Source organism: Malaclemys terrapin, chromosome 1, assembly GCF_027887155.1.
Source record: "Malaclemys terrapin pileata isolate rMalTer1 chromosome 1, rMalTer1.hap1, whole genome shotgun sequence".
NCBI classification, from domain to species: Eukaryota; Metazoa; Chordata; order Testudines; family Emydidae; genus Malaclemys; species Malaclemys terrapin.
In genome coordinates this window covers 342,857,089-342,879,739 of record NC_071505.1, presented here as the reverse complement: position 1 = coordinate 342,879,739, position 22,651 = coordinate 342,857,089, and the positions used below count along the sequence as shown (strand labels likewise).

The 22,651-nt window shown below is 51.8% G+C and overlaps 1 protein-coding gene across 1 annotated transcript; it reads left to right on the top strand.

Annotated features, from left to right (window-relative positions):
• The first annotated feature begins 14,360 nt into the window (after positions 1–14,360).
• On the top strand, positions 14,361–19,465 carry TPBGL (trophoblast glycoprotein like). Its single transcript, XM_054015908.1, has one exon. The coding sequence runs from the start codon at positions 14,534–14,536 to the stop codon at positions 15,614–15,616; it is 1,083 nt and encodes a 360-aa protein (XP_053871883.1). The 5' UTR covers positions 14,361–14,533; the 3' UTR covers positions 15,617–19,465.
• Positions 19,466–22,651: the final 3,186 nt, after the last annotated feature.

Sequence of the window (22,651 nt, the reverse complement as noted above, 5' to 3'; positions counted from 1 at the left end):
ACCACATCTTCCTGCTCCCAGCAAAGCCAATGGTACATTTCCCATTGAATTCACTGGGAGCAGAGTCAGGCGCCCAACGGGCCAAGCCACCAGTTTACAGGAGCAAAGCTGTAACGTGTACAGTGCTTTGGGATCCAGTGACAGGTATCAGATAACGCAGGGTGCCAGGCGTATCTTGGGAATCTTAGGCTGTGTCGGCACTAGAGAGCTTACAGTGGCATGGCCTAGAACACTGGATACTGACCAGTGACCAACAGGCCCGTACCAGCAAACTAAACACCCCTTGTGCCAGATGGATAGTTAGGACAATGGAGTGACTGGTTATAATGCATCAGCATTTGTAGCCATGTGTGCTCTCCTTCTGCTGAGCTAATCAGCATTAGCCACCTTATGTTAGCAGACACTGAACCTCCAGCAATAACAAAAAGCAAAACTCCAGTGCTCTGATAACCTTCGGCTGGTCATCTGGGGCTCAGCATGGCTCTTTTGTTTTGTCTGGGGCAGCGCCTGGGTTTTATTTCCTGTTTGTTAGCTGCCTGTGTTTAACAAATGAGGAGAATGTGGACGGGAGATTCCCTCTGGGCCCTGGTCTGCCGCCCTTGCTCCCACAGAATAGCACCTAATTCCATGGGATAATATGTGGAATAAGGTACTATTCAACATGAGTAAGGCAGGGAGGGTTTGGCTCCAGCTGGATAACTAAGTGGTACAGTGTGTTTGTCTATCAGTCCCAGCCCCACAGCCTAGAGACCCTGGTTCTGTGCTCGATCTGGGTTGCAAAGGAGTTGACTAAGGGCTTGGCTACACAACAATTTACTGTGCTGCGAGCTGGGGTGTGAATTTGCAGCGTGCAGTAACCTCCCCTGTGGACACAGCTCCAGTACGCTTCGAGTCCACACTCTGGGACATCCACTCAGGAGCGCCGCCAGCTTTTTTGCCGCCCTAGGCAGCGGAAGGTCCCTCCCCCAAAATGCCGCCCCCGACAGAGGTGGCGGAAGGTCCCGCCCCCGAAGTACCGAAGAAGACCGGGGCGGCCGAAGATCCGGTCGCCGCCCCCCAAATGTTAGCGCCCTAGGTGACCGCCTAGGTCGCCTAATGGGTTGCGCCGGCCCTGCATCCACTGCACGGTAGCAGTGTCCACATGGGCCCTTCCTCACCACCAGGCTGGTGTGCTGGCGAGTCACACGCTGGCTTGCTGCATGGTAACTTGCCGTGTAGTCAAGCCCTTCCTGTGAAACAGTAGAACAGGGACTGGGGTGAAGTAAACTGCCACCCATTTGAGCCCAGTGCTGCGTTGAATTATTTTTTAGCTTTAGAACAGGTGTTTGCCTCAGCTTTTGAGGTACACAGATAACATAATGACCTCAACCAGACAAGAAACAACCAAGGAACCAATTCAGCGTCAATTAACGCATGCAACCCAATTTACACGCCCCCATCCCGCCTCCTCGGAGAAGAACCTCACCCACCTTCTCACAGGAAAGTCCGGATGAACGTAGGCCATCAGACCCTCAAGAGGGGATCCCATTCCTGGGCGGTGAGCGCCCCACTAGTTGTTCAAATCGGGGGGCTGTTAGCTTGAGCGCCTTGGCTGATCTCAACTGCAGGACTGATACTGTGTGCTTAGCAAGGGCCCAAGACTGAATGAACAGAGCGGGCTGCAGGACGGGGCTGAGATGCATTAGCAAAGCTGGAGGGGAAGAAGTGAAACAGAAGGAAGTGCTGCAGATTGTGACTAAGAGGCACTGGTGGAGCTGTGGGAAGGAGCCCAGGACGGGACTAGCAGAGGGCAGTGGTACGACGGTAGAACTGTGTGTGCTGAAAGGGGGGGAAGTATAGGGTGACCAGATGTCCCGATTTTATAGGGACAGTCCTGATTTTGGGGGCTTTTTCTTATATAGGCACCTATTACCCCCCATCCCGTCCCAATATTTTTACACACGCTATCTGGCGACCCTAGGGAAGTATGACAGTCCACCATGGAGATGCTCTGAGAGCTGTGTTTGTGTGTGTGGAAGGGGGCATAGAATAGGACTAGCAGACAGGTGCAGCAGGTCAAGACAGGAGCATTGGCAGAGCAGTGTACGGACCCGCAGAACAGGAACAGCAAGGGGTGCTGCAGGTAAGGATTGAGGGGCACTGGCAGTGCCGTGTGGGGAGCCTAGGTCCGGAATAGCAAAAGGGGGCTGCAGGTCAGGACTAAGAGCTGGAGCGGTGTGGGTTTGGAAGGGCTCTTTCAAAGGACACCTTTGCAGAACAGCATGGGGCAGTCTTGGCCTGCACCGTGCCTGGGTCCAGCCAGTTCTGTTCTCTAGCTTTCACGACACTAAACTCGTGCATCCATTTAACAAGACAGGTAACATGAAGGAGAAAGTGCCAAGTCTAGAAGTGGTGGGTGGTGAGCGATTTTAGGCATCACTTCATGTTTGTATTTTACAATTGGAAGGCAATGTGATGCATACAGCAGGGTTAGTTTTTAAATAGCCAGGAGCAGACAGTAATAGGAAAGTGCTTCCCTTATTCCTTGGGCAGAACAGAAATGGGATAGCGATCGCTGATGGCTGCATGTTCTATTAACTCTTCAGTTGCCAGGACCTACTTCCACATGTCAGTTCTCAGGTGACCTGAAGAAGAGCTCTGTGTAGCTCGAAAACTTGTCCCTTCCACCACCAGAAGGTGATCCACGAAAAGCTATTACCTCACCTCCCTTGTCTCTCTGTCCTTTTTTCATCTCTCTGATAGGGCAGCTGGTGGTGTTGGGTTTTCTTGTCATAAAACCTTGGGGAGCCAGCTTGCTGGGTATTTGCTGACAGTAAACAGTGAGAGAACTGCTTCAGAATTCACAGCTCTCTAAAATGCCATCCCCAGGCTGTTCCGAATGCAAGGGATCTATCAGTGCACTGCCGTCAGTGAGAGGCCACTTCGGGCAGCTGTCTCAGGGACTGCCACTCACTGCATGACTGCAGCCTACCTCACCAGGGATGTAGCAGTCAGCTGTGCACAGGGTAAGATGCACAAGTGGTGATGGAGGGAGGGAGATCAGCTTTTTTTTGGCAGCTGACCCACAGCTGTGGAATTCCCTTCTACCAGAAACCAGAATGACCACCCCGCTTACCACCTTCGCAATGTAGTGTAAACCAACAGGGCCAAATCCCTTAGCTTCACTGCAGCCAAAGGAATTTCACTGACTTACACACGAGGATCTGGCCCTCTCTCTTTACAACAACTTTGCTCCAGTAACTGCCCTTCAATGGCAATTAATAAATTACAAATTCTCCATGCAGGCTGTCACAGCATTACAGAGGGAAAGGGTGGGAAATACAGACTGAAGGCCATATCCTGCCCATGGTTACACTGGCATCAGTTGGATGTAATAGCACTGAAATCAGTGGCGTTATTCCTGATTTACAACAGGGTAACCAGGAGCAGAACCTCGTAGATCTGTCTATACTCAAATACCACAGTGACGCAGGTGGGAAAACAGATAGAAAGATGTGACTGCCACGGTGCGTGGTACTCACATCTGGATTATTGCTCACTGAGCTACCAGTGAACATGATCTTTCTCCAGTAATAATATCTGATATGTAAACAGGATAGCATGTGCAAATATCACACTGAAGTTCGTACTGTATTCATTAAACTGCACTTGATCCAGACAATGTCAGCATGGTGACTTGACCTCAGACTTGACCTGCCTGTCCCATTTCACAGTGGCATGCTGAGTCAGTCTCCTTGGCTTTCACCGAATACTCACGGTAGGCTTCAGATTTTGTGGTTTGAGGGTTGGCTGATTTATTAGCAACACTGGGAAGACGGAGCTCAGGCTAGCCAAGTGGAGACGCCCTCTCTCTCCTGTTGTGTTCTAATGAAAAAGAGAAACACTATTTGAAAGGCGATCCAGGGAACAATAAAACAAAACCCAGCCACAGGAAACTTAGACATATTGTTCACAAAAGCGTAGAGCCAATCAGCTGAGTTGGAAGCAGCCCTAGTACATGCTGATAACATGACCTCATCACCCCATCCTTAAGCAGCGGCACTGGCTTCTCAGTTACTTCAGGATCCATTTCAAAATGTCCCTCTCTGTTCTTAAAACCTTCAGTGGATTTGCTCAAATCTACTTCCTGGACCTGCTGTCTACTTCCTTCCCAGCTCCCGCTGCTTATCCAGCACCACTCTCCTCTCTGACCCTCCACACAACCGCGCCACTGCTGATGCGAGAGACTTCTCCTCTGCAGTTCTTTCCATATCGCAGTATCGATAGGTCTCACGATACTTGGTGTTTGCTGAACGCCTCAGCTCTTGGAGTCGTGTGAATATGCAAAAATCTCCGCTTCCATTTTTTTTTAAAAAGGAACATTTTAACCCCAGTTGTTGCTGAGAAAAGCTTCAAAATGTGAGCCCTAAAGGCTCAGAAACAGCAGGCAAATAAAAAGAATCCGGGGTTTATTATATCTTAGACTCTCATGGGTTATTAGCCAATCTCATTATTTGGGGGGGGCTGCTTTGTGATGTTAAGATTTGAGGTTGGTAATACTGCATCTAGCCTCCCTGTATTTCTCTGCTTCATCAGCTCCGCCACGTTTCAAATCTCATCTGCTCTCCCTTTCCTATCATAGAAGGTCAAGACGGAAGTTATGAGGGATGCAGGGCAGCCAGTGCGGCAGCCCTTAGCCACCTGAGTACCCTCTATTCACTGGTTGGGGGGGTGCAAATGTTCTCTTCTAGGCAGTCCACAAAGTTCAAAGAAACCCCAGTTGCGGGTTTATTCTTAAAGAGTAAACCCTTCACAAGGCTGGTTCCTCAATTTGTCTGGTGGTGGTCATGCACTAAGGACCAAGCCTGGGAGATGCTGAGCAGCTGGTCTTTGTTTTCCTTGGTGGAGGAAAAGTGCTCACCGTGGAGGACTCATAGACTCATAGACATTAAGGTCAGAAGGGACCATTATGATCATCTGGTCTGACCCCCTGCATGCTGCAGGCCGCAAGACCCTTCCCTGGACTCTACCGTTGAAGTCCCCAATCCTGTGTTTTAGTGACTTCAATCGGCTGAGACCCTCCTGCTAGTGATCCCTGCCCCATGCTGCGGAGGAAGGCGAAAAACCTCCAGAGGCTCAGCCAATCTACCCTGGAGGAAAATTCCTTCCCGACCCCAAATATGGCGATCAGTAATACCCCGAGCATATAGGCAAGAGTCTCTAGCCTGACCCTTGTTGGCCATTATGCTGTTCATGTACCATTGCTTGGTTTTCCTTGGCTACTATGTTTTATCATTAAACCATTCTCTCCATAAACTTATCCAACTTAATCTTAAAACCAGACAGGTCCGTCGCCCCCACCGTTTCCCTCGGAAGGCCGTTCCAATATTTCACCCCTCTGATGGTCAGAAACCTTCGTCTAATTTCAAGCCTAAACTTCCCCCCGGCCAGTTTGTATCCATTCGTTCTCGTGTCCACATTAGTACTAAACTGGAATAATTCCTCTCCCTCCCTTGTATTAACCCCTCTGATATATTTAAAGATAGCAATCATATCCCCCCTCAGCCTTCGCTTTGTCAGACTAAACAACCCAAGCTCCTCTAATCTCTTTTCATACGACAGGTTTTCCATTCCTCTGATCATCTTAGTTGCCCTTCTCTGCACCCGTTCCAGTTTGAGTTCATCTTTTTTAAACATTGGAGACCAGAACTGCACACAGTACTCCAAATGAGGTCTCACCAGCGCCTTATACAACGGAAGCAGGACCTCCCTATCTCTACTAGATATACCTCCCCTAATACATCCCAAGACCGCATTGGCTTTTTTCACCGCCACGTCACATTGCCGACTCATAGTCATCCTGTGGTCCACAAGGACCCCTAGGTCCTTCTCCTCTTCCGTTACTTCTAACCAATGCGTCCCCATCTTGTAACTAAAATTGTTATTATTCGTCCCCAAGTGCATCACCTTACACTTTTTACTATTAAATTTCATCCTATTTCTGATACTCCAATTCACAAGCTCATTCAAGTCTCCCTGCAGAGTATCCCTATCCTCCTCCGAGTTTGCAACTCCTCCCACCTTCGTATCATCCGCAAACTTTATCAGCCCACTCTTGCAATCGGTCCCGAGGTCAGTTATAAATAGATTAAATAAGATGGGTCCCAAAACCGAACCTTGAGGCACTCCACTAGTAACCTCCCTCCAACCCGACAATTCACCCTTTAATACGACCCGCTGCATTCTCCCCATTAACCAATTCCCTATCCACCTCTGGATTTTCATATCGATCCCCATGTTTTTCATTTTAACCAATAGTTCCTCATGGGGTACTGTATCAAACGCTTTACTGAAATCCAGGTATATTAGGTCCACCGCATTTCCCTTATCTAATAAGTCCGTTACTTTCTCAAAGAAGGAGATCAGATTCGTTTGGCACGATCTGCCCTTCGTAAAACCATGCTGTAATTTATCGCATTTGCCATTAACTTCAAGGTCCTCAACTAGTTTCTCTTTCAGAATCTTCTCCAGCACTTTGCACACTACTGATGTTAAACTAACAGGCCTATAGTTACCCGGGTCACTTTTTTTCCCTTTCTTGAAAATAGGAACCACATTGGCTATTCTCCAGTCTAACGGGACTACCCCCGAGTTTACAGATTCATTAAATATAGTCGCTAATGGGCCTGCTATTTCCCGCGCCAATTCCTTCAATATTCTCGGATGAAGATCGTCCGGTCCACCCGACTTAGTCCCATTAAGGCGTTCTAGTTTTGTTTCTACCTCGGATGCGGTAATCCCCCATCCCGTATGCCCCTCTGTAACTGTGCTAGTATCCCTAATACCTTCATTGGCCTCATTAAACACCGATGCAAAATATTCATTGAGATATTGCGCCATGCCTAGATTATCTTTAATCTCCTCTCCGGCTATAGTCTTCAGCGGTCCCACTTCTTCTTTCTTTGCTTTCTTCCTATTTATATGGCTGTAAAACCTCTTACTATTACTTTTAATTCCCCTCGCTAAGTCCAACTCTTCCCGGCCTTTGGCCTTTCTCACTCTATCTCTACATTCTCTGACTTCACTAAGGTAAGTTTCCTTACTGATCCCTCCCCTCTTCCACTCTTTGTACGCTTTCTGTTTTTTCCTAATTGCCCCTTTCAGCCGGTCGCTCATCCAGCTCGGTCTAAGTCTCTTGCTTAGTAATCTTTTTCCCTTTTTGGGGATACAGGCCTCTGACAGCTCTTGCATCTTTAACTTAAAGTAATCCCAGGCTTCTTCTGCCTTTAGGTCCCTTAATACGTTTGCCCAATCCACTTCCCTTACCAGTCCCCTTAATTTGTTAAAATTGGCCATTTTAAAATTATAAACCCTAGTCTTTGACTTAATTCTGGTACTCTTTCCATTTAGTTTAAAGCGAATTAGCTCATGATCACTGGAGCCCAAGTTGTCCCCCACTACCACTTCCTCAACAAGGTCCTCACTACTTACCAGAATCAAATCTAAAATGGCCTCCCCCCTCGTCGGCTCAGCTACCACTTGATAAAGGAATTGATCCGCAAGCACATCTAGGAACATCTGAGCCCTATTATTGCTACTAGCGTTTGTTCCCCAATCTATATCCGGGAAGTTAAAGTCCCCCATAATTACACAGTTTCTATTAGTATTTACCTCCCTTAATACATTAAACAATTCCTTATCCATATCCTGGGTCGATCCCGGCGGTCTATAGCACACCCCAAGCACTATCCCCGGAGAGGCTCTAGTAGTACTTTTACCCAGCTTGAGTATCGCCCAGACGGACTCTGTGTTATCTATTCCATCCACTATTATTTCTTTACAGCTTATTTCACTATTGACATACAATGCCACCCCCCCACCTTTACCTTTATCCCGGTCTTTCCTAAACAGCGCATACCCCTCCATACCTGCGTTCCAGTCGTGACCGCCATTCCACCACGTTTCAGTTATTCCTACGATATCCGGTTTCAATTCTCGGACCAAGAGCTCCAATTCCTCCATTTTATTACCCAGGCTTCTCGCATTGGTGTACAAACAGCCTAATGTATGTCGTTTAGCCTGTCTCCCATTACTAGCACTGTATGTTGCGGGCCTCTTTGTGTTCGTCCCCCCTGTCCCTCCTATGTCCAATCTCATCTCCCTGGCTATGTCTCCTCTTATTACACTCAGCTTTTCAATACCGGAAACTGGCGTGGAGATTAACTGTGCATCTCCCAACCATCTCCCCAAACTTCCTAGTTTAAAGCTCTTTTGATAAGATGAGCCAGCCTCCCTCCCAGAAGTCTATTTCCTTCCCTACTCAGGTGAAGCCCATCCCGCGAGAACAGGTGTCTGTCCCCGAAAGCCTCCCAGTGGCCATACATCCCAAAGCCCTCCTTATAGCACCACTCCCTTAGCCAACTATTTATCCTCACAATCCTATCAGCCCTTTGCTGCCCTTCCCTCGGAACAGGCAGAATCCCACTAAAGATAACCTGAGCCTCTATCTCCTTGAGAGTCTTCCCCAGCCTGGCATAATCTCCCTTGATTCTCTCTAACGAGAACCTAGCCGTGTCATTCGTTCCTACATGAAGGATTATCAAGGGGTTCTTACCTGCTCCTTTTAGGATCCTTTTCAACCGCAGGTCCACATCGCGTATCTTTGCACCCGGTAGACAGCACACCCTTCTGTTCTCTGGGTCCGCCCTGGTCACAGGCCTGTCCAATCTCCTCAGTAAAGAGTCTCCAATTACATACACCTGCCGTCGCCTGGCAACAGTGCGATCTAGTAATCTAGTCTCCGATCCCTCTAGTCCTGACCTGTGTCTGCTCCTATCTTCCCTTATGCTCCCCCTTATGCCTTCCTGTATCCTCTGGTGGCCCATAATTGGTGCTGTCTCCATCAACTCCTCCCCCCTCTCTCTCGGACTAGCAGCTCTTCTCTTCTTCCTCACCCTCCCACCTTCAGTCACCACCTGCTGCCCCTCTACCTCGTTATCCAAACACTCAAACCTATTCCTGAGTTCTATTCCCCCCTCACTGGCCCTCCTTTTCCTTGGCCTACTTCTCACAGTCACATGCTTCCACTTCCCTGGATCTCCTCCTTCCATTCCCCTCTCGCTGTCATCTACTACTGCCTCCTCCTGCACCCTAGAGCCTTCCCCTTCAGCCCCGCCTTGCCCATCCTCCATCAGCTGCTCAAACCCCCGCCTAAACTCCACCAGGGTCTCTACCTGCATCTCCAGCCCCTTAATCTTTTCCTCCAGTAACACTATAAGGCGACATTTCATACACACATACCTTTGTTCCGGGTCTCCTGCTAGGACTATATACATACCACAGCTTCCGCATGCAGCCATCTGCATTCTGTCTGCTGCTGCTGCTTGGCTCATGGCTGCTGCAGTCTCTGCCCACAGCACCTGGGGACACAGAGCACACGACACACCCCGCCCTCCTGCCTCCCCCTTGACCTCCCCCTGCAAACTCCCTCTCAAACTCCCCTGTTAGCCGCCCTGTTGGCTGCCGCTGCCTGGCTGGGCGGCCGCTTTTATGGGCCCCTTGATCAGCCAAGCCCCGCCCCCTGCTCAGGGCTCGGCGTCCGTCCCAGCACCCAGCCCCTGCCGGCCCCTACAAACAAACACACAAGAACACCCAAGAACACACAGGACAGATGCAAATACAGGTACCTTCTCCTCCAATGAGAACTCCCTCTCAAACTCCCCTGTTAGCCGCCCTGTTGGCTGCCGCTGCCTGGCTGGGCGGCCGCTTTTATGGGCCCCTTGATCAGCCAAGCCCCGCCCCCTGACTCGGGATGGGAGAACTTGGTTCTGTCGCAGATCATGGCACAAAATGCAGCCCTTTGTGTGGATGTTGCCCTGACGGATTAGCAATCACCCCCGCTCCACGTGGAGTCTGGCCCTTGAAGTAAAAGGATGTGAAGAAGAGGGCGAGAACTGTGCTCCATTGGGTGGTCTTCCTTGTATGTGAAAATGTGAGGAATATTGACAATAAATACAGAGGACAAGCTGTACGCTTTGCAACCATAGAACTCTGGATGTAAAGCTGTGGAGGGTAAGTATCAGGGCCGGCTCCAGGCACCAGCCGAGCAAGCTGGTGCTTCGGGTAGCAGATTGTTGGAGGCGGCATTCTGCCCAATCCTAGGGCGGCACGGCCGCTTTTTTTGTTGTTGTTGTTCTTGTTCCGCTCCGGCTGCCCTGTAGGGGGCGGCGGCGCGGAGAACCAGAGCGCCCTGCAAGGCAGTCCTCTTCCTTCCCTCCCCGCCGACCGGAGTGGAGCCCTCGCGGCAGGCGGCAGGAGGCGGCGCAGTGGGAGGGGCCGCTTGGCCCCACCCGCTCTCTCTCCTCTCCCTCCCCCCCCCTCCCCCCAGCCGGTCCCCCTGCACCTGCGCTTCGCAGGTTTGTTTTTGCTTTGCCGTTCTGGCCGCCCCGTTTTTTTTTTGTTTTTTTTTTTGCTTGGAGCGGCCAAAAAGCCAGAGCCGGCCCTGGTAAGTATCATTATCCCCATTTTACAGATGGGGAAACTGAGGCACAAAGTGGGGCAGTAACTTGTCCTGATGTTATGGAGACGTGCTTTAGTGAGACTCCTTTAGTTGATCATGTGGCATTCCTTCAGGTCTATCTCATGCTCAGCTTCTCCGTTTATCCATATTTTCTCTGAGCCCATTGTTACCCATCTCACACACAGGGCTTTGCCCCTGAGCTACAGCAGTGTGTGTAGGAATTGCCAATCAGACCGGGCTGCCAGACCATCTAGCCCAGTATTCTGGTCTCTGTCAGTGCCCAGTGCTCGAGAGGAAGGTAGAAGAAGCCCTGCAGTAGGCATCCATGGGATTATCTGCCCACAGAGGAAGTATCCTCAATAGCTGTAGGCTGGCTTGACCATGAAGCATGAGGGCACATCAGCTTTGGGCCTGCCCACTCTTCAACGGCAGTGGATTTACATCCGTTTAACTGAGAGTGGAATTTCGCCGTTTTTTCTTGCATGACCTTTGAAGTCTCACTCTGCTTAGAAGTGCATGGTTTCAGTTCAACTATGTTTTATGATCTTTAGACAACAAAGGAAGTAGTTCTTCCTGCCTTGGTTTCTATGGCAGGTGTCCCTTCTGCTAGGAGATACATAAAACAGACTGAAAGCCGCAGGGCAGCTTTTAGTCAATGTATAAAAGCATCCCAGGGACTTAATGCAAATAGGTGGTTCTAAGCTCCTGGCTCCCTTGTTTTCCAAAGTGATATTGATTTGTTAAATATAATGATTAGGAGTGACAAATGGTCCTAATTGTCAAGTATCAGGGGGTAGCCGTGTTAGTCTGTATCTACAAAAACAACAAAGAGTCTGGTGGCACCTTAAAGACTAACAGAGTTAGTCTTTAAGGTGCCACCAGACTCTTTGTTGTTTTTGGTCCTAATTGTGTCAGAGACTTGGAAAGAAGGCTAAGAAAAGACTACTGGAGCCCGGACAGCTCGATGCTGCAATGCTGACTTGACACTATATAAACAGCATAGGCCTGGCTTTCCCCAGTTCCTCAGTGTTTGAGATTATATCGGACGCCAGCTCACGCTTGAATAATTCATGAAACATGATTATATGAAATATTTCCAGCTATTTTCTATTTAAAAAGCTCCATTTCTATCTCTGGCTGGTAAATTAGTCACTGCCACTTTAAATATAGGTTCTGCTTGGCCCGGACTGTCTAGATTTATGATAGATGATTAAACCGAGCAAGTTTTAAGGGTGAGCAGACTCGCTAATCTCAACCAGCGTCCGTGTCCAGAAGTTCATCTGGGCCACTAGTAATTTAGAAAAGAAGTGAAAAAAGAGCAGGTCTGGGGAGAGGGGGAAAATCCACAGTAGGAAAACCGAATACAACGGGGCTGTGATCAAATGGGCCAGGGGGCAGTGAGAACTTCTGATGGGAAAATAAATAGAGCCAATGGGTAGGAGGCCAGCTGGGGTTTGGGAGGCGCAGGTCTGAGCCACCAGGATGGCTGCCATGCATGCTGCGTTGTTCCCACCCAGGGTCCTATAAGGAAACTGAGGCTGGTGGCTCCAGGAGCCCACAGTGCCCATCACAGATCATGAGGCGCTGAGCGGCTGGATGACAGGGAGCTCCCAGCCCCATTCCTGTTCCAGTGTTGACCCAGGACACTTCTCTAGCGGCTATGCCAGCTGCATGGCAGGTGCAGTAAGAGAAAATCCTCTGCTCTCCCTGGACTGTCATTGGGGCACCTATGCCCTGGCCATAGGATGTCCCCCTTCACCAGCGTTCAGTTCAGCACAGGGGGAGAGACAGGCTTATACTGCTGAACACGGCGGTGCTCGTTTCTCTGGACGCACAGGGAGTGGAGTGCTAAGGGATCTTCTCCCTTCTTGCGGAAGCCTGCAGGGTTGTATAAGGCCTGTGTCAGGCTGTAGGGCATAACAGTGCCTCCCAGAAATGCTCGCCGCTAATATAAAAATCTCTCCATTGCCGCACGGAGAGGGGTCAGCCACTTGTGTGGCACCATCCAGCACCCTGCAGAGGACAGGGGAGACTCCCACGATCATGCCATCGCTGCAGTGGTAAATCTGTGCAAACATTAATGCAGCCTTAGTCACGGCACACAGGGCTTGCCTACGCACTGGGGAACCCTCTCTGCCTTGAGATAAACGCCAGCAGCACCCAGGGTTTAGAGCTGGGGCCTTAGGGCCAGTGAGCGGCCGAATTCTGCAAAGATCCATGGAGCTTGGCAGCCAACCCTCTTCAGGTTCCATGGGGCAGGGGAGAACCCCAAGCTCCAGGGGATGTGGCTTTGTACAGCACCGAGCACAATGGAGTCTTAGGTGCTATGGTAATTTACGTAATCATCATTTGGAGGAAAACTCTGCAAGAGGAATCTCAGGGAGCTTTTTCTCTGCCCATTTTTCCACGGAGGGGGAGCAGGGGTGTGACAGTGCCTTCATGGCATTTATCCTATGGACTTTATCCGAGGGATCCGACAGAACACTCCCTGGAAAAAGACAGAGCTTGAGCTTTTAAAAAGCTCCTTCTCGCAGTTGCAGAAAGCTGCTCCCTGTACCTGCCGTTCACCTCTTCTCCTGCTGGCATCCCGAGTGCTACTAGGCACTGCAAATGCAGCTCTGAGATGAAGTCTCAGCAAGCAGCTATTGCATGGATTCCCCACACCCACCCTGCACTCCACCAAACATTACGTAAAAGCTATAGCTACAAACTCAAAGCACTAGGAACAAAACCAAGGAACTCCCCAGCTCGAGGAGCCCTTGTCCTCATCTTTGTCCTCCCACTTCATCCCTCCCTCCCCTCCCCCATCCCCATTTCCATCACTCATCCCTTGCTGTCTGTTACCTCTCTTCTGGACAAATTCGGCTCTGAGTCACACCAGCAAGAATCCTCTGTGCAGTAACTCCTTTGATTTCATTGGAACCACCCTGGCGTCTCTGGGAGCAGGATTTAACCCCTGCCTCCCTGCCCTGTAGTTTATAATCTTATCCTTTACAATTGCAAAGTGCCCTGCACCCCTAATGTGGGTCTTGTGATAGGCAGAGCGCCATACGGAGTTACTCCAGACTGATGTGAAAGCAGAATCTGGCCCACAGCTCGGGAAATCCATAAAGGGAAATAAACGATAAAAAGTATCCCGTGTGCACAAAGACAGGCTAAACGCCTCCACTCCACCACACACCCAACTCACCCCTCTCGTCTGTTTCTCCAGAGCCCAAGCAGCTACGCGTGTTCTCCTCCCTTTCCATCACAGACAGGGCAGCGCTGACCTGAAAGAAACTCTAACCAGCGGGCACCCCCCTCTCCTCCCCCAGCGTGCCAGGGCTAAATAAGACCAGGAACTGGGCGCACTTTGAACACCTCTAAAGAGAAACTTCTTGGTGTGGGAGCGCAGAAGTGGCCGCTGAACGGGCAGGGATGACATCTTTATGCCGGTGCCAGGAAGCCCGTGGCGGGGCGGGCTGAATCCCGGCTTTCACCAACCTTTCACGAGCTGCTGCCGGCTGTCGCCTGGCACAGGCAGGACGCCTCGGCTTCCCTCGCCGCCCCCCACAAGCGAAACGTGCCCCCTGGATCGTGTGCTTTGCCACTGGTAGAGGGGGGAGCTGGGGAGCCCTGATCACACGGCCCCGGGGGGCAACCAAGAACAGATCGGGGCGCCTCGCTGCCTGCTCCCCAGCGGAGAGGGCTTCATCCGCCCCGGAGAAGGGCAGAGGCCGGTCTGGGAGCCCCCCCGCCCAGCTGACAGGGAGGAGACGTCAGGGGACGGCGAGGGCCAGCGGCAGCTGCGGGAGCGCGGACCCCACCCCCGCCCCGCCCCTCGCTCTCACTCTCACTCTCACTCTGGGAGCCGCGTCTCTCCCGTTCACACTTAGCAGCGGGCGCTGGGCGTGTGTGAAATGAGGCGGCCCGGGGCCGCCCGGCTCCCGCCTTGCGCTGAGCGGCTGGGGCTGTGAGCGGGATCCCCGGGGGGCCGCTTTGGGAGTCCGCCCCCCCCCCCCCCCCGCGCAGGGACTCGATGCCCAGGCAGGGAGCATGGCAGGGAGGCGGCCGCTGGGCACCCGCGCCCGCTCCCTGCTCCGGTGGCTGGGGGTGCTGCTGCTGCCGCTGCTCCAGGTCGGGCAGGGCTGCCCGGGGCACTGCTACTGCTTCGCCACGCCGGAGCTGGACCAGTGCAGTTACGTGCGCCTGCAGGAGCCGCCGCGGGACCTGCCCCGCGGGGTGCGCAACCTCACCATCGCGGGCGGCAACCTGACGGTGCTGCGCCGGGCCGCCTTTGCCGGCCACGCGAGCCGGCCGCTGGGCGACCTGAGCCGGCTGCTGCTGCCCCGCGACAACATCCAGGCCATCGAGGATCGCGCCTTCCAGGGGCTGCCCGGCCTGGCGGCGCTGGACCTCAGCCACAACCCGCTGCGCGCCCTGGCCGGCGGCGCCTTCCGCGGCTGCCCGCGGCTGCGCACCCTCAAGCTCAACCAGGCGCTGCTGCTGCTGGGCGAGGAGCCGCTGGCCGGCGCCCTGCGCAACCTGAGCCTGCGGCGGCTGGAGCTGGCGGGCAACGGGCTGCGGGCGCTGCCGGGCGCCGCGCTGCCGGAGGGGCTGGAGGAGCTGGATCTGCGGAACAACTCGCTGCAGGGGCTGAGCCCCGAGGAGCTGGCCTGGTTGGACTCAGCCCCGCTGGGCAGGCTCCAGCTCTACCTGGGCTCCAACCCGCTGCGCTGCGACTGCGCCCTGCGCCCGCTGCTGGGCTGGATGCGCAACGCCAGTTGGAGGGTGCCCGACGCGCGCAGCCTGCGCTGCGCCGCCCCGCGGGAGCTGAGCGGCTCGCCTGTGCTGCGCCTCCGCCTGGAGCAGCTGGGATGCGGGGCCGGCTGGGAGCCGCGGCCGGAGGAGGCCGGCGAGCAGAAGGAACTGGAGACCGCCTCCTACGTGTTCTTCGGCATTGTGCTGGCGCTGATCGGGGTCATCTTCCTCATGGTGCTGTACCTCAACCGCAGGGGCATCAAGCGCTGGCTCAACAACCTGCGGGAGGCCTGCCGGGACCAGATGGAGGGCTACCACTACCGCTACGAGCAGGACACCGACCCGCGCCGGGCCAGCACCAGCCCCTCGGGGCTCTGAGCCAGAGTGCGGGGGCCACCTCGAAGCCAGATAGCCCTGCTGCACGCAGGGATCCCACCCTTCCAGACCCCACCCCCGGCCCCCGAGGATCCCACTCCTCCACCCATAGCCCGTTGGGATCCAACCCCTGGCCCTCGGGGATCTTTCCCCCAGTCCTTGAGGTTCCCATCCATCTGCCTACTACCCACAGCCCTTGGGGATCCCACCTCCCAACACCCATTACCCACAGCCCTTGGGGATCCCACCTCCCAACACCCATTACCCACAGCCCTTGGGGATCCCACCCCAAGCCCCCACTCCTGGCCCTTGGGGATCCTTTCCCCAGTCCTTGGGGATCCCACTCCTCCAACCACTACCCACAGTCCTTGGAGGTCCCACCTCATTATCCAAGGAGTGTATCCCACACACATGAGTAGGGCTACCACTATCCAGGAAATCCCCACATCCATTCACCAACTAGGGCATATCCCCAGACAGGAGAATATCTATCCACCCACGGATTATCTCATAAAACCCCACTCCACCAATCCCACGCACTCCCCAGAGGGGCACCCTTCCCCCCACTTTTGCCCACCTACTCATGGAACAACCCCCAGAAGAATACCCTTCACCAACCCCCATCCTCTACCCAGGGAATACCTACCTCCCTCCCACCCACCCACCCACTACTTGGGAATACTCCCCTCTCCCTTCATGCCTGACAGGGGGCACTTCCAACCAGAGGGAACCCCACTCCCAAGGACAACACCCACCTGTCCAGGGAACACCCAGCAAAACACCCCTCCACCAGCCCTCACCTCCAGGAGAACAGCTTTTTGCCAACCCACTCAAGATAGCACAGGATCCATCCTCAAGATAGTAACAGCCCTCCCACAAAACTAAGAAAACTGCACAGGATCCCCTCCACCCCCTTGGCTCACTGCACAGCATCCAGTCCCCAGAATAATACATCCCCCTCAAGGGTCCTGGGGATTGTGAATGAGAGAGCTACTCACCTTCAAATGAATAACCGGCATCAGAGACCGCACAGGACCCATCACACCCACCCTCCCACCAGTGTTCTAGGGGCACGTGAATGTACAGGACTCTCCGCCTAGAATAAACCCCCAGTTGGGAATTCACTGGCTCCATCCTGAGAGGCCCTTCTCTCCCCACCCCAATGGTCCAGGGGGTGTGATGTGAACGTACAGGAAACACCCAGGTCCATGCAGAAGTAACTATGCAGGAACCACTCCCGAAGAACCCCTCCCACCCAGAATCCACGGGGGGGTATGAATGTACAGGATCCCTTTTGAGTGAACACATCCCTTTCGAAAGAAAGCCCTTCACTCCTCCAGGGTGTGTGACAGCACGTGTTCCACTGCCCTAACAGAAGAACCCTCTCCCTATGTCCCATAGGATGCTCCTCCAAAACCATCGTCAGTGTCCAGGGAAGAATCCATGGGCCTGACCCCAGCAAAAGACCCTCCCATGCCCTGCGGGAGTTATGAATGCACTGAAGAGCTCCATGCACACGCAACTCCTAGTTACTCCAGGAGATCCTTTTAATTTTTCCTTTGTTAAAAAAACAAACAACCTTCTGCCACAAGCTAGACTACAACACCCTGTGAATTTACTTTATGCACGTGGACCGTGGGGTGAGTTTTTACTTGGTGAGTTGCTGAAAGCAACGGGCTAGATGGTATTAAACCTGTTTCCTGGATTTTTTGGAGCCTAGACTTTTACCTGTACAGTTCTCTTTCCTAGTATATTTCTAACAAATGCAAAACTAACTTGATTTTTTTTTTTTTTTTTGCTCCAAACACAGAGGAAAAGAAAACAAAAAAAACCCACAAGAAGTCATATGATCTGCTAAGCCCATTTATTTATTACGGTTTTGTTCCACAAAAATTATGACTTCTCTCAGGCACAAAATAATGCACCTGCACAACAACAAACTTCCCTGCAGGCTGTATGCATGTTGCTAAAGCACATGGAAGCAACTCATTTCCGACTGCGAAGTATAATCTAGAGTCGACTGTCTCAACACTCTTCATAACTGTTTTTTTTAAAAAAAAAAAAAAAGCTCTCAATATCTTGCACAGGTTTGCTTAGATCTGCGCCTGCTAGTATATACTAGAGCAAATATACTGAAAGCTGCCTCCGGTGTATTGTATGTTTTCTATAAAGCTTATTGCAATAATTTCTGACTATTCATGGCTGAAGCAATGTTGTTATGATCCATGTTTTGCAGAGCAAGACCGCTAGGTACTAAGTAATCTCTGTAAATAGATGGTTACATATACACTTCTGTGCTATTGCTCGTTCTGTGGCTAGGGAAGCAGAATGGGTTTAATGGTTAGTGCACAGCACTTGGGTTCTGATCATTCTGATCCAAACTTGCTGTGTGACCTAGGATAAATGACTTAGACCAGCGGTTCTCAAACTGGGGGTTGGGACCCCAAAGTGGGTCGGGACCCTGTTTTAATGGGGTCACCAGGGCTGGCATTAGATTTGCTGGGGCCCAGGGCCAAAGCCCAAGCTCCACCACCCGGGGTCAAAGCCAAAGCCTGAGGGCTTCAGCCCTGGGTGGCGGGGCTCAGATTACAGGCCCCCCGCCTGGGGCAGAAACCTTTTGGGCTTCCGTTTTGGCCCCACCAGGCTTTGGAATTGGCCCAGGGCAGTGGGGCTTGGGTGGGTTCAGGCTTCAGTCCCCACTCCTGGGGTCGTGTAGCAATTTTTGTTGTCAGAAAGGGGTCACCATGCAATGAAGTTTGAGAACCCCTGACTTAGGCAGCGGAGCACGGAGGAACCCAGAATTATTGGCCACTTTGGAAATTAAGGTCTAAGTATAGCAACGTCTTTAGCCTGCTGAGGCCCCCTGCCCCCAGCTCCAGCTGGCAACCAGGGGAGCTGCAGGTGCACCGTATCTCTGAAAACCAAGCTGTAGCTTTCTCTGAAGTGGGACTCCTTAAAAGGGAGGCACCCAAAATGAGCGGACCCGACTGAAAATGGCCTTCACTTGGTCTGTGTTTGCCTCTCGGTCATAGCAGGATAACAACATTTACATACTTCACTGGAGTGTTGTGAGCCCTAATACATTAAAGCCTGATCACAACGGAGTCGACAGCAGTACTCCCGCTGACGTCCCTGGGCCCAGGATCCAGCCCTTACTGTTTCTAGCGTGCTTTGCCTTGCTTCCAAGCATTGCAATGTGGATTATTATTGTTCTACTCTAAGGCATTAGCACATCCAGGTCCAAAATCTGCAAGCTGCTCTATGCGGGGCAACCCTGTGGCCCCATGAGCCTCACTGAAATCCCAGGGGGAAATCTGCATTGAGCAGCTCTCAGGAGAGGGAGCTAAGAGTCTCGCAGTCCTTGCTCAGGCAAATCTCCCCCTGACTGCATTGAGTAAAGAGCCCAGGCTCCGTGTGAAAAGCACCCTGCAGACTTGGGCCGTGGATCCATGCCTATTGAATGCAATGGCAAAATCCCTGCCAGCTTCAAGGGCCCTCGTGCTCGTAAATCACACAGACGCTTTTGAAAATTTCACCTGTAGGTGCCTAAATATGAACTTTAGAAGCCCAACTTTCAGCTCCCATTTCTAGAAGTGTCAGCCTCTCTCTGTGTTTCATAAATGGGGCTTTCTCACCAAGCAGCTCAGAAGCCTAAGATTAATACTTTGACAAAATATGTCTCCAAGTTTATGCAGCGTTTTCATTGCACGTGGCTTTGTCAGTTTGTGATATGGTTTAATCTAATTATGCCTGACCTGTCTGCCAGTAACTTTTTGAACATATTCAATAAATAAAGAAGGCAGAATGTTTGTGGGAGCAAAGGGCTCTTGCTTCATGAAGCCAGAGATCTGAGATGCAAAGTCTCTATTTTCTAAAAAAGGGTGTGTTTGTTTTCCAAAAATGTGGGAGTCAGTTTTTTCCTACTCATCCAAGGGAAGGATTTCATAACACCAGCAGAGCAAGGCTGAGTGCTGTGCACGCCTCCAGTACACCTTGGTCCTTTCCTGCAGCACCTGTGCCCTACCGTTCCTGAGCTAAGCAAACCCCATCTCCTTTTCAGCTGCAGGCCCAACGGGCCAGATTCTGTAGCACAAATCCCATTGCCTTCGAAAGAAGCCAGATCTGGTGTAATGTATAAATGGAGAGTAGGATGAGGCCTGTAGTTTATGGGAACTGCGAATTGAATGCCCCGTTGCTGCACTAACTCGCTGCACCACTGAGCTCCCCTGCTCCTAAAGGAATTAAATGCACAGTGTAAACCAGAAGGAATTTTGCAGCAAACTCCCTAAAACAAATTAAAGGTGCCTGCTACTTTATCATCTTGAGAAACAAGGAATAGGCGGGTCTGTGATCCAGCTGGCAGTTGTAATAATAACACCGTATCTATGTTTTCCTGTGGAAGGGTGAACAAATATGCAGCCTCAAAATATGTCTCATATCCCTGTAAGGTTCATCGTCTCTAACGCTCCCTTTTCCCCATGTTGTTTTCCTGTCCCCCGGAGTTAACTCGGTGTACTGTGTAAGGGTCTGGTCCTGCAAACCCTCGTTCACGTGTGTAGCTCCAGTGGGCTCTGCGAGATCTGCATACAGAGGGGCTCAGATCCACAAGGGTAGACTCCTAACTTCCAGATACCTTTGTGCATGTGGGCCCGGGTCCCTGTACGTGTCGAGAGGGATTTCCAGTGACAACAGGAAAGTTGACGTGTAGGCCTGCCCAGCGAGCCTACGTACAGGCCCTGGCCTGGGACTGGTCTTGGAGGTGAACCCCCTGTCCACCCTCAGTTTAAAGAAAACTCCAGAGGGCCTGAGTCCCCCATTCCTGCAGGATGGTGATCAGGCCCTTGGCTTCATTGGCCCTCCCCATGTGAGTACAGCCGTGCAGGACTGGGCCCTTGTTCTGTGGATGCCAGTGAAGCACAATGCTCCTTTTGGATTCTCACAGTTCCTTGCTCTGTTTCCCATAGAGCTTCTTTTGCTGGGGACCCCCAGACCCTCACGGGCGAGTTGCTGTGGTTTTAGAGATGACAGGAAGTGGGTTGCAGTGATCTGTATTGCAGGGTGTCATCTGCTTCCATGGATAGACCTCAGCTTATTTTGAATGATGGTTTTACTGTAATTTCTCTCGTTCCTTAATGCTCTGGGATTTGATTCTTCTCCCACCGAAGTGAATGGGAGCTCTGCTTTCACTGGGAGCAGGACTGGGCCGCTGGTTTGCAGATTCATGGTGTCTGTTTGCCCTTCAAGCCATAGCTTTGCTGTCCAGGCAAAGTACTTTGGGTAAATTAGAGCTTCCATGGCCTGATTCTCCTCTGACATGGCTGGTGTAAACCAGGAGTCGTCACTGAAATCCAGGGAGTGAGAGCCGTGGAAAACTACAATAAGCAAAAGCAGAATCGAGCCCCTGCCCTTTTGAGGACAGACACAAACAATCCAAATGCTGCATCTCTCTGTGGCATTCCAAAAACTCCCCGAAAGGAAACCGCACCACTCGAGCTCACTGCACAATCGCAGCTGCGGGAAACCAGCCCGGCTGCCACAAGGCAGTCGGTGAGATTGACAGTGGGTTATTGTCCTCTTCGTTTTTCATTTGCTAAAAAGAAACCAACCACGGGGTTTTCAGATGAAAACAGGGTTGGGGGAAACTGCGTGTCTTTATATATCTGTAACCCTCTGTATGTGTGTGGGGCCGGCTCCTCAGCTGGTGTGAATTGGCACAGCGCCAATGAAATCGGTGGCGCTATTTCAGCTAACGCCGTTATTAATTGTAGTGCAGTAGTGGCTGGAGGGCTCAGTCAAGAGTGGGGCCCCATGATGCTAGGTGAGCATACACCTAATGAGACAGTCCCTCCCCTAAAGGGCTTACAGTCTAAACTGACAAGACCGACAATGAATAGGAGGGGAAACTGAGGCATGGATAGGGGCCATGAAGGTCACCCAGTAAGTCAGCAGTAAAGCCAGGATTAAGAACCCTGGTCTTCGGATTTCCCGTTCAGTGCCCTATCACTGGAATATGTGAAGATGCTATGCCAGCTGAGGATCAGGCCCGTAACATTTCAGCCATAACATGCTAAAGAGTTCCTTATCTTCAGTATATGCTCTCTGTTAGGGAAAAGTCCTTCAAAATTGAACAGGATGTGATACGTTTTCTATCATTCTTTTGGCCCAGCCTCTAGAATGTAATGGTGTCACAGCCCTGCTCTGTAGAGTTGTGTAGCAGGCTGCAAGAACTGACAGAAAGGAGCTCATTCGCCAACACATTTCACAGCGGGATTCCCACAGCTCCGATTTCTCCACGGTGTTGCACCAGCTTTACGTCTGTATGACTCTGCTGGTCTGAATGGGGCTATAGTGGCCTAAAACTGATGTAACGGTGGAGAATTAGATTCAATCTCTGTTAAATTCTATTGGACTTTTCCATAGGGGTTTTCATAGCCACCCATCCAATTGCCAACACTTCCTATGCAATAATATCACAAGTTAGGGATAGGCAACGGGCCAACTGTTCCCCACTAATTGTCCCACGGCTGCCGGAGGCCCAGAGGTTCTCCGATGCAGCAGAACAGGTGCCCCATCCCTGGGCAATGGAATTGCAGGCTCTTGGGAAGCCCATGCAGAGAACTGTGTCTATGGAGATTCGATGCACCCTATAAAGGGGCCGCTGCAGGTCAGGGAGGCAGGTCACAGCTGTTCACGGAACCACAACGGGTCACATCTTGCTCTCAGTTACTAAAGGCAAACCCACTGAAGTGAATTGGCCACTAACAGCTGTAGCCTGCGTTCCGCTCCTTTATGGGGCTGGGAGCTTTTAAAAGCTGTATGGCAAATGCATGGGTGGGGAGGGGGAAGCCCCCTTTCAACTGTGGTGTTAGAGAGGGGAAAGGCATGGGTGATTTGTGCCTGCCTGACTAGCCTTTCCCAGAGGCAGTGCTCTGGGTCGGTGACTAACCGGAGGCAACATCACAAGGACAGTGCATTTCTCTCTCTTCTGTCTGCACCACTCCTGGTTTCACTTTTCCTCGCCTGTCTCTAACCTGCAGC

Coding starts and splice junctions, on each gene's coding strand:
- TPBGL (XM_054015908.1), top strand. CDS start 14,534: ATGGCAGGGAGGCGGCCGCTGGGCACCCGCGCCCGCTCCCTGCTCCGG.